General features: G+C 46.9%; 1 protein-coding gene across 1 annotated transcript in view; it reads right to left on the bottom strand.

The window, feature by feature from the left end:
* LOC135396567 (ATP-binding cassette sub-family D member 1-like) overlaps positions 1 to 16,483 on the bottom strand; it is a 158,214-nt gene that overhangs the window by 93,450 nt on the left and 48,281 nt on the right. Inside the window, exon 4 of the mRNA XM_064627600.1 lies at positions 10,380 to 10,548. Within this exon, the coding sequence (XP_064483670.1) occupies positions 10,380 to 10,548 (169 nt within the window). The remainder of the gene's footprint in view (positions 1 to 10,379; positions 10,549 to 16,483) is intronic.

The following is a 16,483-nucleotide window of genomic DNA, read 5'->3' as shown; positions in this document are numbered from 1 at the left end:
CATTCAAGTGGTATCACGTATACAAAAACTTGTTTTATGCCTTTCTGTAGCTGCTGTACTAATACATGTATTGTGAGTACAGAGACATTCCTGCAGAACATATCTGAGCATCTTGTGTGCTATTGTTGGTATGGTCTGCAGCAGTATATTGATAATGTTAATTATTCAATGACTTCAGTTAACATTTACATTCTTACTTTCAGGTAAACCTGTCGCACAGATGCCCTACCCATTGGTATGCTTAGTTCAAGATTGTACTGAAACAATCCACCTGGAGCATTATTTTTCAATTGGCAGTGGCATTACTATTGTCACGACGCGAAATGGGTCGGCGAGTCGTCGAATAAACAGCGAACGGTTTATTAGACTACTTGGTAGCAAAACACAAGAGTGATAGCTCTCTGAACACAACTGAGTCCAAAGAATGAATGCTCCAGCTTGGAGCGCACAAGCATTTAAGCGTCGCGCCGAAAAGTCTAGAAACAGCACGTGCGTTTGCCAGAGAGCAGGCGATGTGTCTGGAAGCTTCTTGCTTCTTCTTCAGCATGCGCCGGAATGAGATGTACCGTTTCGTGCCTGCCCTGGAAGTTTCGCGATGATGATTCGTGGCATTGCCCCCTCCGTAGACAGGGCATCGTCTTGATGCCGTTTCTTCTCCTTCTTTTTTTTCATGTTGTTTCCTTCCAGCCAGTCTTCAGCGCTACCTGCTGTAGTACGACTTGAAACGAACGACGTGAACTATTTCAGTCCTCGGGGGTCGTCGAGAGGGAACGCTGCCCTCAGGTACCACTTCGTAATCCAGGTCTCCAATGCGTCGAAGTACTTTGTAGGGACCGAAGTATCGCTTCAGTAGCTTCTCGCTCAGGCCTCGTCGTCGAATCGGCGTCCAAACCCATACCAAGTCGCCTGGACTGAAGCGTACGTCTCGTCGGCGCAAACTGTATCTTCTTTCATCGACGCGTTGTTGTTGACCAATCCGTAGTCTGGCCAGCTGGCGGGCTTCTTCTGCTCGCTGTGTGAAGTCCAGAGCGTCGTTTTCCACATCACTGGGTTCGTGGGGCAGCATTGCGTCCAGCATAGTCGATGCGTCATGGCCGTGTGCAAAGTGGAACGGTGTGAATCCCGTTGTTTCCTGGATAGCCGTGTTATAGGCGAACGTGACCTAAGGCAGTATTTCGTCCCATGTCTTGTGCTCGACGTCGACGTACATCGAAATCATGTCGGCAAGGGTTTTGTTTAGGCATTCGGTGAGCCCGTTCCTCTGCGGATGGTACGCCGTTGTCCTCCGGTGAGCGGTGCGGCTGAGTCGAAGGATTTCTTGTGTTAGCTTGCTTGTAAATGCCGTTCCCCTATCGGTGATTAAGGCGGTTGGAGCTCCATGCCGTAGTACGATGTTCTCGATGAAGAACTTCGCCACTTCTGTTGCTGTGCCCTGTGGAAGTGCCTTAGTCTCAGCATAGCATGTCAGGTAGTTGGTGGCGACGATTATCCAACGATTTCCGGAAGACGAATGTGGGAAGGGCCCGAGTAGATCCATCCCAATCTGCTCGAACGGCGCCGACGGCGGTGCGATTGGCTGAAGGTACCCAGAAGGTCGTACCGGCGGCTTTTTTCGCCATTGGCATTTCCAGCATGTCCTTACGTAGTGGTGTACGGTCTTGGCCAGTTTTGGCCAGTAGTACTTTTCCCTTATACGGGCCAGTGTCCGGCTGTATCCCAAATGGCCTGATGACGGTTCGTCGTGGCAGGATTCAAGAATCTCGGTGCGCATGTCTCCAGGCACAACGAGAAGCCACGTAGCGCCTTGTGGTGCGTGGTTTTCTTTGTAGAGAACACCATTACGTAGGGAAAAACTTGGGAATGATCTTCTGAAGATGGGAGGAACATTGTCGGCGCGGCCCTGCAGATAGTCGACGAGTGTCTTCAATTCGGGGTCGTTATACTGCTTGGCAGACATGGTAGTCACGCTCATTAGACCGAGGAAGGCGTCGTCGTCCTCGAGGCTGTTGTCCTGTTGCTGGAGTGGTGCTCGGGACAGGCAGTCGGCGTCGTTGTGTTTTCTTCCTGACTTGTAAGTGACGGTTACGTCATACTCCTGTAATCGGAGGCTCCGTCTCGCTAGGCGTCCTGAGGGGTCCCTTAAACCAGCCAGCCAACACAGAGAATGGTGGTCTGTTACAACCTTGAACGGCCGTCCGTACAGGTAGGGGCGCAACTTTGTGATGGCCCATATGAGTGCAAGGCACTCTTTTTCGGTCGTGGAATAGTTCTTTTCTGCCTTGGTTAGCGTTCTGCTTGCGTAAGCGATGACACGTTCGACGCTGTCGTGAAGTTGAACGAGCACGGCTCCTAGACCATCGTTGCTTGCGTCGGTGTGTATTTCTGTTTCGGCGTTTGGATCGAAGTGGGCAAGCAAGGGGTGCAGTCTGTAGACGCGTCTTCAATTCATCAAACGCCTGTTGCTGGGCTTCACTCCAGATAAACGTGGATCCGTCCTTCGTGAGGGCATTCAGGGGCGACGCAATTTTTGAAAAGTTCGGAATGAACCGTCGGTAGTAGGTGCAAAGGCCAAGAAAGCTTCGAACGTCTTTCACGTTAGAAGGAACACGGTAATTTGCGATGGCCGCCGTCTTCTCGGGGTCGGGGCGTACGCCGTCGCTGCTCATGAGAGGGCCGAGAAATCTGAGTTCCTCATAGCCGAATCGACACTTCTGAGGCTTCAACATCAGCCTCGAGGACTTGTTTTAGCCATTCAATATGTTCTTCGAATGTTCTTGCGAAGACGACAACATCGTCGAGGTACACCAGGCAGGTTTGCCACTTCAACCCGGTGAGAACTGTATCCATAACACGCTGGAACGTCGCTGGTGCTGTGCAAAGGCCGAAAGGCATAACCTTGAACTCGTAAAGTCCATCCGGAGTGACGAAGGCAGGCTTCTCACGGTCCCGTTCGTCGACTTCAATTTGCCAGTACCCCGTCTTGAGGTCCATGGAAGAGAAAAATTTTGCGTTTTGAAGGCGATCGAGCGTGTCGTCGATGCGCGGTAACGGGTAGACGTCCTTCTTCGTTATCTCATTGAGTTTCCGGTAGTCGACGCAGAACCTGAATGTTCCGTCCTCCTTCTTCACTAGTACCACCGGCGATGCCCACGGACTGGTCGACGGCTGGATAATGTCATCTCTTAGCATCTCTTCTACTTGCGTTCAGATCGTTTCTCGCTCTTTGCAGGAGACCCGGTACGGCATGCGGTGAATTGGACGGGCCTTTTCGTCGACGATGATGCGGTGCTTCGCAATGGGCAATGGGCGTTTGTCTTACTTTCGCCGATGCAGCGAAGCAGTCACTGAAATCGTTGAGCATCTGGAGAAGGGTTTGCTTTTGAGTTGTATTGAGTTGAGGGTTTACGTCGAAATGTTCGGCCTCGTGTTCCGTGGTGACCGCGATGCGAGCAGTGTCCATCAGGCAAACATCCGTGGTGGAGTATTGGTCTACGATGACGGCTATCTTCGTGCCGTTCGCCAGGTGTTGTGGCTCCGGGGGAAAATTTGTGACCAGGAGTTCGAATGTTCCGTTTCTTAAGGGCACAATTCCTCTTGCTATCCCAATTCCTCGTTCGAGGAGAAGTTGCGTGTTGCCTTCAGCCAACAAACAGCCAGTCGGTGCTCTCTCGCACGTAGCGGTCACAAGGACTGACGACAAGGCAGGCAGGTTGACGTGCTGAGTCGTCACGGCGGTATCGTCGTTGTTTGCGCGTTTCTCCGGGGTTATTCGTGCCCACCACTTGTCTTCTGCTGTTTCCGGCGTTTTAAAAGAGATAACTCCATTTGTGAAGTCGATGATTGCTTCGTTTTCGACTAGAAAGTCCATTCCGAGTATTACATCCCGTGGGCAGTTAGGCAAGACGGCAAAGCTGACGACGTACTGGATGTCACGCACTTGTATGACTGCCGTGCATCGGCCAGTCGGTGTTACGACGTGTCCACCAGCAGTGCCGATGTTTGGGTCATCCCGCTTCGTTTGCACCTTGCGAAGCTTCTTAGCCAACCTACCACTTATAACAGAGTCGTCGGCTCCGGTATCGATTAACGCAATCATCTCATGGCCGTCGATGAGTATTTTGAGGTTATTGGTAATTTTTCGAGCGTCGTGTTGGTGCTGCGTTGCTGTTCGTCGAGTTGGAGGAATTGTAACTTGTCATCGCCTTCAGCTGCAGCTTCACCTCCCAGAGCTGCAGTCTTCAGTTTTCCCGGTTAGGGCTGCGCCACACAGGTCGTCTTGCCGGTGACGGTGAACGTGCTCTTTCTGGCGACCTGCTGCGGTGGGGGACCCTCGGGGACAGGTCGCGTCGCGAGCCAGCAGAAGCATTCTGCTGCCGTAGTAGTCTTCAATTGCGGCGGGGCGACTACCGCGCTGGGGGCGAAGGGCGTCGGGTGAAAAACCGGGAAGGCCAAGTCGTCGGTAGGGACATCGGCGATAGATGTGGTTGGCCTCTCCGCAGTGGTAGCAGAGCGGTCTGAAGTCGGGAGTCCGCCAAACGTCCGTTTTGCGAAACGGCTGAGGGTGTGGCGGGACACTCGGAGTAGGTTGGACAGGCCGAGGAGGCGTCCAACGGTTTCCGTAGTACGACGGACGAGTAGATGGAACCTGTCTCACAGCGGCAGCGTAGGTCGGTCTCGGTACTTCGGCGTCGGGGTTGGCGGTTGATGATGTCTGGATTGCCTGCTGAACCTCGCCCTTGATGATCGCACCGATCGCAGACAAAGGGTCTTGAGCCTTCTCAGTACAGAGGAGCGCTCGTACTTCTTCGCGTACTACCTCTCGAATCAGCTGTCTGAGCGATCCGACGTCGAGGCCAGCGGTTGTGGAGAAAGCCTCGTAGCCCTGGTGTCGTTCTTTGACGGTAGCGCGAGAGAGCAGGGTCCTCTCAATGCGGACGGCTTCGTCCAGAAAAGCATCGGTCGTGGCGGGTGGATCCCGGGACAGGGCGCGAAAAATTTCTTCTTTTACGCCCCTCATGAGTCGCTGAACCTTCTTCTCCTCGGATGCTTTGGTTCACGAACACGTGGACGAAACGAAACCTTCCATTTTTCTGAAACCGGTCTGTAGCCTAGATCACTACGTTCACATAATCCCCTCCACACTCTAACAAAGCGGCCATTCACTCCGGACGTAGAAGCCCGTACGGAACCTTTCTTCCCTCTGGGCTGTTGACCCACAATTCGCATGAACCTTTTAACACGTCAAACCTAACCCTTTAAATACCATGCCAATGACGAGGACGGTGCCCAGAAGAAGAACAGTCTCTGTTCGAAATATCGGCGGCTTCTGTCCTGAGGCAACTCCCTTCCTACATCTCTACCGGTTTGCTGGATTTCTACCCATCTATTGTTTTTTACATGTTCTTTGAAAAATATATATACAGTCGACCCGCGTTTATCCAGACTTCGTTTATCCGGATCCTGCACTATCCGGACAAAATAGCATGGGGACGGATTTCTCCCCGTGTATTTCGCCCTCGTTTATCCGGACTTCAGCTTCCGGACTCGGACGAGAATTCCAGGGAACAGAAGTGACTAATACCCAATAATCGGCTTCAGTTATCCGGTTATTGTCCAGGAATGACACTTGGCTCACACCTAGTCAAGCGAGGTCGAGGACCCTGGTTGTGGCCTCCTTTTTAGTGACACAAAGACGGTGTTGCTATAGGAAGAATTTTCTCCCTTTCCGGCTTTGCACGTTAATCCACTCAGCTGACTGGTCATTTCAGACTGAGAAGGTCCGCAACGAGGACTCCTGCGCTGTAATCGCAGATGACGACATCGTCAGTGTCGTCGCTTCCGATAGTGTTCAAAAAGAATCTGATGATGAATGCGGGGATGCACCAGCTATGACGGTAGAATATCCGCGTGCGGCAGTGAGACAGCGCTAGTATTTTCCGAGCAACAAAAACAATATTTCGCAAGTTAATGCTGTTAGCAAAGGTTTGCAAGAACTGGATGCGTGTATTAGAATGAAACAGATGACAATGGATAGTTTTCTGTGTAATGCTCAATAAAGATGTCCTTTTAGGATCACTCTGGATTTTCGTGTTTAACTTAACCGGTTCACCCGCTATCCGGATATTTTCACAGGAAACGAGGCCGTTCGGATAAACGCGGGTCGACTGTATAAAAATTCTCTACTCTGCAAGTCTCCTGTCAGCTCTATAGAGCAGCTTCGAATTTCACTAGACGCCACATGTGAAACCTAGACCAAACTAGTGTTGAAGGTCCATATAAGTCATAGATAGATACTAATATTATTATTATTATTAGATCATGGCTCCTTAGATCCTGGTTGGTAGCAACGCAATTGAACCTTATTAAACATTGGTGCAGGAAGTGACCAACATAACTAAATACACCAACTGACTCTCACAAATTTTGTGGTGTTATACTTTTGAAACAGCATTAATACGCTGCAGTGGTCTTTTCTCCTTTGTTCCTTTTAACCTAGAAATATTAGGTCTTCGGCATCACCAGCCTTAGTTGCTGAGCATGCAGTTATTTATGTTGAGCGCTGCAGTTTCATATTTGTTTCTCTGGACAAGCAAGCCCGGGCTTCCCCATTTTCATAAGGGTCTTTCAGCTTTGACAGGGCATTTGTGGACAAGGAAAACATTTGGACTCTGTGTATTTTGCTACGAAGTGCACCGTACAGGGCAGAGGACAGCATCAACCATTTCCACTAAGGTTATTAAATTTGTGATAAAGTACATATACCTTTTGTCACTGACTAATTTGGTGGCAAAGTTACTTGAGTGGCAGTTGTGCAATTTTAAGCACATGTTCAAAAAAATTAGGGTATGGGAAGTGCTGCCTGGTTGAACATGTGGAGTACAAAATATAATAATTGCGGGTTTACGTCGCGAGGCAACTGAGTGTGGAATACACAGCACAGTGTAATGTTCCTTATTCTGGCAATGTTAGCATGGTTCAAGAAGTGGGAAATGTTGCACTACCCTTAATAACATCTGTGGGGCCCAGCAAACAGGATACATATACCCTGAAGACACTATGCCTAACTCAAAAGCAGTATGAGATCGACCCGTACGTGTTTATATGCGAAACTACCATTGAATGAAATATAGCCGGTGTGGTATAGAACAATGCGCACACTCAAGTAAACATGCAAAAAATACGTATAAGGGCTCATCTACATGCCGCGATGCCCTCTACGAGATAAGCAACACACTACAAAACTACATCCAATACTTTTTGTTCGGGGCAACTCTAATGAGCACTTTCATATAACCGACGAATGGTTCAACGAATGGTTCAACGAATGCAGTTCGAGTGGTCACGATACATTCCTACGTCGTTCATTGCGGTCACGCTATGATGCTGCATAATATATGTATCTCGTGTAACAAGCCTGGCAATCGCACAATGTGCATGGGCAGAAATACGGTCTTCTTTCTTGGAAGACCAGTCCCCTGCAGGTATATGCTCAAACGACCACCAAGTCTCACGCTGTTGCTCAATCGCTCCCGTTCCTGCACTTGTAGTAAAAGCAGCAAACGGGTCAACGTGAATGGCAGCTGAATGGTCGAACTGCGAAGTTCTCGAGCACATCATCACAATATCACGCCGAAAATATTGTTGAGGTGAGTTCGCAGTTGTTGTTTCCATCGTTCAATAGTTCTCGGGATTACCTCGGACGAAACGCTCATCGTAGCCGGCGGCCATAACTGGATTTCCTCGCAAACGGGAGAAGACACCAGGGAAGTCAGAGAAAGCCTCAGCCTTCATCCAATCAGAAGCACGATTATCTATCTACGTAGATGGAGCAGGTTTTTCCCATCTACGTCATAAAAATGGCTGCGCCCATGGCTTGTTTCGGTTTCTTTGATTAATTAATTTTCGTAATAGGAAGACAAAATTGAGAAACGAAGGTGTGTTTCAGGGGCAGTTGGATGTGCTCGTCCTGAATATCACAACCGTTTTAACACATCAGGAAATCGGCGTAGCTGACCTTTAAGCTGTCCGCAAGGAGTCACCATGCAAAATATTTCCGATCTGCGGCGTATTGTCGCAATAAAATTGGAGAACGGCAGTTGCGGGCGAGAGACAGGAGTTCCGCATGACGTAGAAGCTACTTGGTGCCTTTTTTCTTTGTTTTTTTTTTTAAATCTTGGCTCACGCGCCGCTTAATCATGTTTCAGCTGTGCCGTTGGACGTCACGTGCCACAGCCCGTGATACGTCACATCGTCTTCGGCTTCGCTTCGGCGCTCTTCAGATGTGGAGAGGGTTCTTTAAAGGTGTACGGAGCCTTGCGTGTGCTCTGTAGGTTACTTGCGCTCATCGTTCTTTCGCACGAGCTCATTTTATTAGTTGCAGAAGACGTCGCAGCGAAAAACTAAACATAATTTTGGGGTCACTTCCATGCTCCTTTAATATACTAGGACACATTTTTGACATCTTGCACATGTAGGTGTCCCTGTGACTCACAGACTCATTGCTTTGCGACACATCTGGCTCAGAATCTGAGCTGATGTTTGCAACTGGGCGTGAGTATATGTAATGCCTGCCTGCATCCCTCGTGAAAACAGAGTGCATAAAAAGGAAGAAGCTATTTTGACACAACTAGGAATGCTGCTGTCTGTTATTACCAAGGATGTAATGGAGGTGTGCTTAAATTTACTTATGTTTATTGGTACCAAAATTTTTTTAGAAGATGGAACAAACAAGTCTCTCTTACCACGTAATGTGGCTGTTTGCAGTCTTCTCGTGCGACAACAACGTTGTATTCTTTTTAAACAGTACTCCTGATAAATAGCTTCTTGTTTTCAGTATTTACCGAAAACCGCTGAAAACCCTTCGCCGATAACTTTTTTTCCGGGTGTTCGTCGAGAAAAAAATTGCAGATATCTGCTGCGGAACCACCATGTGCGTCTTCCTGAAAAGTGTCTGGAATTGCCCAGTTTTAGTCACAGTTATGTTCAAACGGTCCAGCAAGAACCCGAGAATGTAACAACTGGGCCAGTGGAGGCAGAGAATCCTACGAAAGACCTTCCTTAGAGGTTACCTTAGAGGTTGCCTTAGAGGTTCTCGATCCTGCATGGTGACTATGGACATTTCCCGAGGCAGCTTTTGTCAACTTTGTGATGAGCTGTCTCAGTATTTTCTGTTGCAAATCACTTGTGAACGTGGTCTGTCGTTGTTGAGCTTCTGGGCATCCCGTGAAAAGGATTGGCCTGTGTGCTGACTTGTGCTGCACTACACTTGCTAGAGCCTATCTAGCGCTAATGTGGAGCGGGCATTCTCGAACTAAAGTATTTTTCACAGGAAAGAGCGGTCTGCGATGTCACGTGTACCTCTTAATATGTACATGACAATTTGCTACAACAATTTCAAGTTGTAGAGGGTCAGCTGCAACAAATCTCATGAGTAATAGACTTTATTCCATATGCTTCCTGTCGTCATCTTTTTTGCCGTGAATAACATCATCAGAAAATGTTTTGCCAAAAAGCGCCGGTTCTTGGTGTTTGGAAAATAAACAATTTTTCTGCAAAATTTCAGAAAAAATATTTGCCGAAAACGAGAAACCCTACTTATAAACAAGCTGGACATGGATAATGCTTTCATGCCACAGTGGCTTGTCAATAGTATGAGGAATTACCTAGGTACTCCACAGGTTATGAACCAGGCTCTCTTTAATGGTTTGGGCATCTGAGGTTCACTTGATAGGCTGTCAAATGCATTAAACTGGAGGTGGGACTCTCCCCATCTCAACCAACAAGTTTCTCATGTAACATGGTAGTAGATGAGGCAATCAACACAGAACGACGAACGCAACACAAGCTTCACAATGCACAACTGTGTGGGAATGATGCTGCCCACAAGTGTATTTGTGTGTGTAAATGTGGGAGTGACAAGCAACAATATAAGAGAGAATGTGTTGAGGGCAGGGAAAAATCTATAGGGGGGGTCAGGATGTCCTGATCCCTCCTCAATTTCTGTCATTACATCAAGTTTCCATTGACAGTAGTAGTGTAATAGCATGCTGTTCCAAGGCAGGACCCCCCCCCCCCCCCCCCCCCCCATTCAGAAAAATCCTGGATCAGCCTCTGGTTGAGCGTGAGTGTGAGTGTGTCCCCATGCTTCCTAGCATGGCTTGGTACATTGAAGAGAGGGTAGCTAGCATTGTGTAATTGGTGGCATCTCTGACCAGAAATTGGAGGGTGTGGGTTTGAATCCCACTGCTGGTGTCTTTTCTTCAACTGCCATTATTCAAGTTCTTCCTCTTTTACGTGTATTCCTGCTTAGTCTTCCCCAGATGATACAACACAGATATACTGAGAGAAAAAACATGAGAGGTAGGAGTTTTCAAGCTTACCTCGGATGAGTGGCATACCATCCTTAAACGAAATATCTTTCATAGCAAATGCCCTCTTGACGGACACTTCTGTGGTGGCCAAAGCACGTCTGTAGCGTGACTCACTCACATCCTCAAACACAGACAACATTTTCGACACACGTCCTGTGTATCCTGCCAGTTCAGTTATCTGCAGAAAAAAAAAAAGAGAGTTACTATTAGTTGTAACCATTGTAGCATTGTTCTTACGTCACATACACTTGTCTGCATTACATTACATGATAGTCCACACCAATGAGTGAAGAACAAAGAAGCACCTGAACCAATAAAGCATCTAATTAGAAGCTTTTGTGCATGAGGCAGTACTCCATCAGGTGAAAACAATCCTAGTGGAAAGCAGTGGTGGCATATTAGATAGAAGTGTGACATCAAAGAAATCAGCGCTGTTTCTTCCAGGCTTGCCACATTGAAGTCTATTTATCTAACCCATGGTGTAAGACATATATATATAGTTAGGTGAGGAAGCTCCCGTCTAGCCTCCTAATGTTCGTCTCCGCTTCCGCCTTTCCGCGGCTCTCACTAGATGGCATGAAGGACGGTGGGCTGAGAGATGTGGGATGAGAAGAGCGAGTTGAAGTAAATGCACGCACGAAAGCCGGCATTTTAATAGGGTAGTAAGCAAAAACTGTCTGACACTGGCTTGAAGTTATGATTAAATTGACTACATCTATAATTACATTCAGTGTGTGTACCCACGGCAGCTAAAGTAATCATGACAGAGGTCCAATGCTGCAGACGGCGTTTATTCCAAGCGAACCTGTATGTATGAGCATGAGCCAACAGCCTTTGTGTCATTTTTTGTGTGTGTGTTTTTTCTAGAGCAACCTTGCTAGGTGCACAAGTATCAATTTTGAAACTATTTTCGAATCTACGGCAGTCCAAACGAAACGTTCAATGTAGAAGTTTGTTTATTCTCTCTGCTGCATTACAGAAAACTCAAGCGAATATGTCTACGTTCTGCAAAAACGCGAACTTTTTTTCGTTTCACTGGTCTCTGTTTCGTCCATTGCATTCATTTGCTTGCAGTACTGACACATCAACATCAATTCAATTCAATTCTTTATTCCCCAAACAAGTTGGTGGGTCAGGCAAAAAGGTGCTGGTGTGCAGCTTGACGCGGCCCGACCCCCTGTGTACATTTGGCAGCGCGGCACACATCGTTCATGCAAAATTCATACTATCAAACATCCACCTGCTAACAACCTAACAAAAACACTCGATTGTAGTAAACATACAAGAAAATAAAAAGAGAGGAAATTTCACTCAAGCAGTAGTTAGGCAAAACCGTAGGACAACTCTTGTCAAAAGCATACAATCTCCCAAACATGTGAGCCTGACAGTCGAAAATGTATTCAATATATAATGCTCATAATGAACGTAGTGGGAGAGAATCGATGTTAATATTGTTCTGCACACAAGAAGTCATATGTTGTGGCAGCTTGTAAGCGACAGACTGTAAACCAAAATTGGTACGTGCTTGCGGGGTGAAATAACGTTCGCCATGGTGCAAAGTACGGTTGGTTAAATTAGCTTCATTAGCTAAATTAAATAGGCTTTGCCCTGCAGGAAAGAATGTTTCTATATCGAGCTATTATACCAATGACACGTGATATTTTTTTCATGACGTGTGTAATATGCTTGTCCCATGACATTGTATGATTAAACCAGACACCATTACGTGACTTTACTTCTTTGATAACGGGTACGACACTGTTGTCAAGAATGACGGATTCATATAAGATGACAGGCTTGCGTAACGGATGGAAAACGACAGCTTTTGTTTTTATGGGATTAATTACTAAGTAATTTTTTGTCGACCACGTACACGGAATCAACAGAAACCTGTTCATTTTCCTAATTAGGTTAATGACATATTTCCCCTGCAAAAATAAACTTGTGTCATCGGCATATGCTATTATCTTAATATCATCAGATAAAGAGAACAGGTCGCTGATATAAATGATGAAAAGCAAGGGCCTTAAAATGCTGCCTTGCGGGACACCTGTTGTTATGTGATGTGTACTAGGACGGTGACCCTGGATGTCAACGAACTGCTTATGATATTCCAAGTAGGTACGTATAAGTTTCAGTGTAACGCCTCTGATACCATAATATTCTAGCTTTAAGAGAAGGACATCATCATTTAGCAGACATCAGACATGATTTTAGACATCAAGACGTAATATTGCAGGATCTGATAGCAACTCGGTTTTGTGAACATCACGGGGAAACGTTAGTGTGCACACGAAAAAGATGTGCTCGATGGTGTCCCAAAAAATTGTCCGTTCATTGGCATGGGAAGAAAAATAGTCTTCTGCATCCCTCAAGATTGCGCAGGGTTTCATGTTGGGATGTTGCAGTCCATCTCTGCTCTTGACATTTGTGACTGCCGCTTCTGGCACCTGTGACGCCTGAACAGTTAAAACTCTAATACACTATGGACAACTTGTCAGCCTCTTCATTTTTCGGGTTAGGAAGCCTGTGACGTAATACAGAATACAATCAGCTACTGCAGGTGAGGTGCTGTTGCCTATGACTATGTCACCACATTCCCAATCTTTAGTTCTCACTAGCACGTCTCTTCTGCCGCCGCATGGTATGGATACATAATATGTTGTACAAGCCAAGACAGTGTTTACAAGGTGATTCGCTATTCACATATAATGTGCACTTCTCATGTCTCCATGTGCTGGTTTTATCGACATACCCACGTTTTATCGACATACCCACATCAGGGCCCCCTGGCCACACATGTAGGTTGTGAAAGTTGTTTACTAGTTAGGGTGGGTATTGAATTGGCACTTATCCTTCCAAAAGTCAACGTTGTTTCGACGTGTATGTCGTAGACAAAACTCTGAAGGACCAGCCCCGTCTGAACCCGGGGATATGGGCAACATCTTTACACAGGTAGGTGAAAATTCTACATCCTTTGTCGCCACCATCTGGCAGGACATGACTCTCTCCACATCAAAGTGCGAATACACGTGGTAATTCCAGGTTTTGTTCGGAAGGCATAGTTCATCAAGCTTCGTCAGCAGCACATCGTAAGCCAACACAGGACTGGTGAGAATTTCCTCTGCGGACACCTCTGCAGTTTCATCGTCCTCGTTAAGTACATCTCAACTAATCGCAGCAGCATCACCACCATCAGTTACTTGTCCACCATGTCCATCCAGTGTGTCCATGCATGCGCCTTCAGACTTGAGTTTTCTCTTGTCACGACATCACTTTCGATAGACTCGACACATCTTTCCTTAGACTTCGATGACGAAGGGACGTCAGCAACAGATCTCCGCTTTGGAGGCTTCCTAGCAGGCTTAATTGAAGGCAGACACTTCGAACATCCAGGGAAGACAGTTGGCACAGCGTGCGGCAACAACCCCGGGCACATCTTTTTCTCATGCAGGAGAACGTGTCCATTAATTTCCGAGTGGTATACCCTGGAAATCATGCCGTCCATGAAGTGCTTTTCGCAGAGACTGTCAATAGGACGAATGTCTCGATCCTGACGAGGGATTGCACGGTTCCATATTGCCAGCTTTTCAGCGTCCGACGGCGCTTTGAACAGATATACTTTTTCGTTCATGGAATCACAGCAGGAACGGCAATTCCGAACAAAACACTTCCTACCCATTACTGTGCATGCAGCCACTCACTGCTTTTGCATCGTCTTCAGAGCGTTGTCACACTTCGATTTCTCGAGAAAAAAGCAGAGGTTCATGACACGAGCTTATATAAGAACACAGCACGGGTCCAAGAGTCCGATACCACAGTGAAAGCTACACTTGATTTCACAAAAATATGAAAAAAAAAAAAAAGGGCCAAGGCCCTCAACAATGCCCTGCTGTTGCAAGGTGCAATAAAATTCAGGGTGCAAAAGAAGCGAAAATGAAAATGAAGTCATTGTGGTTGTGGCTATTATTGTATCACGCTGCTTCCAAATTAATACTGTTAAATTAGTAAAAGATGTTATGACATTAAGCTTGTACAACATATAAACTCTCCAGAAACACTAAACAAGCTATGCATGCAAGCTACTCAGCGGTTATGCGAGTGTAAAGTTTGGAAAAGAAAAGAGAATGATTGTCAGCACCACCTATTGCGTAGGGGGAGAACTGTGAACGACCTTGAACGTTATCTGGTCATCACGTCATGGGCAGCAGTGGGGGAGCTTCTTCACCTAACTACATATACATATATCTTACACCATTGTCTAACCCCATATTAAAAAAATAAACTGGTATTCTATGTGGTAGAAAAGTTATATCAAATTAATAATACAGTTACCACAGGGAAGGTAGCACTTTATGCTAATCGTCCCAGTTTCAGAAATGTGGTGAAGGTGGGTGAGCACGGCGGCTATGAAACAAAAGTTCCTTTTGTTGGAACACCACAGTTGTGTGTAGCACTGATGCAAATGTAGGACAGGCACAGACAGCCTTCCAAGAATGTGCATGGTAGTGTTGATATTTTGAGTATTAAGTCTTAATTTGCATCCTTTGTACCATTGAAATAAATGACTTTTTGTCGGGCAGGTATGGCAGTTTAATACAGAGGTGCAGTGTGCTTCTGAACAAACAAACAGAAAAAGGGCCACACGATAAGAAAGGGAACTCATCAAGCACATAGTATTACAGTTGAACCCCCCGTAACGAACATCGATTTAACAAAATTCTCTATTTAACGTGTTATTTCTGTTGCATGTACATTTCTCCATAGACGCCAGCGCGTTTCTGCACTTGATTTAACGAAGTGTTTGCGTTAGATACGTTCTATTAAACGAAGCCCGTAGGCATCAAACACCCTAAACCCACCTCTTTGTGCCGTCGCACATGCCTCTTCCCATGTGCGGGAGAGAGGCGAGAGAAAGGATGAGGCCCGCCTACAGGGGAGGAAGGGAGTAACATGAAAGTGACATGAATGAAGAGTATGGAGGTGTCTGATATAATTGTGACAGGCAAAGTGCTGGGGCTCGCAGGAGAGGAGCTTCGCGAATGGGTGGAGGCCGAACAGAGAAAGGCAGACTCACGTGTATGGAAACAACATGCATTCGACAGGGGCGAGGTAAAGGAAATGGCAGACCGAGAATGAGAAATGGCAGAAGCAGCCACAAAAGTGGCTGAGTTAGAAAAAGCAAAATGGGAGGAAATGCGAAAGGTGCTGGAACTCACACTGAAGCTCCCAGAAAGTCAGGAACCCCAGAGCCGAGATGATGGCCTAAGTAATGTATTCCCAGGCATCAGCAGTCCGCACCGATGGATGGCTGCATTCGAAGAAAGGAAGGACACGTACCTTCTCCAGTTCGAGTGTCTTGCCTCGGGTCAACGATGGCCATGTGAGCAGTGGGCCGCAGCCCTGAGCATGAGCCTCATGGCATTAGCGGTATTCTCGAGACTGATGCCAGATGATTCAGTCGACTACACAAAAGTAAAAAACGCCCTGCTGCAGCGGTTCTGACTGACGGCCGACAGGTGTAGTGAAAAGTTCCGAGACAGAAAACTCGAAGAGGGCAAAACGGGGACCCAGTATTCCGCAAGGATTGAAAGTTTGTTCAATCGGTGGGTGGAATTGTCAAACACAAAGAAAGACTACCCAAGCTTGCGAGAGATGCTCATCATGGCACAGTTTGTGAAGGAATGCCAGCCTTGCTGGCACTTTTCCTGAAGGAAAGAACAGGTGGATCCCTAGAAGAAATGGCAGCGCTTGCCTTGCTTTTGTTTTATTATCTTCCATGCGTATTACTGCTGAGGCACGTGATGAAGATGGCGATGAGAAACCTGCATTACAAGGACCAATGAGGATCCTCAATTATCATGTCAGAAGGATGGGAATAATTAGTTCAAGAATTTAGGTGAGTGCACTGGATGTCACCCTGTTCGGATCTGCGCCAACTTGCCAGCCTCCTTCTTCTTTGTTCCTTGAGGTGTGGATGTTTGCGAATACGGAGCCACACCAGCAATAGAAAATAGAGCACTGCACGGGCCTGAATTTACCGGCCCATACCCGACAACACGGAGGCTTACCCGACCCGAGCCAGACCCTGTTGCCGAAAGCTCAGCCAAAGC

Source organism: Ornithodoros turicata, chromosome 6 (genome assembly GCF_037126465.1).
Source record: "Ornithodoros turicata isolate Travis chromosome 6, ASM3712646v1, whole genome shotgun sequence".
Taxonomy (NCBI): Eukaryota; Metazoa; Arthropoda; class Arachnida; order Ixodida; family Argasidae; genus Ornithodoros; species Ornithodoros turicata.
Note: the sequence above shows the minus strand (reverse complement) of the source record. Positions and strands in the feature narration are given on the sequence as shown.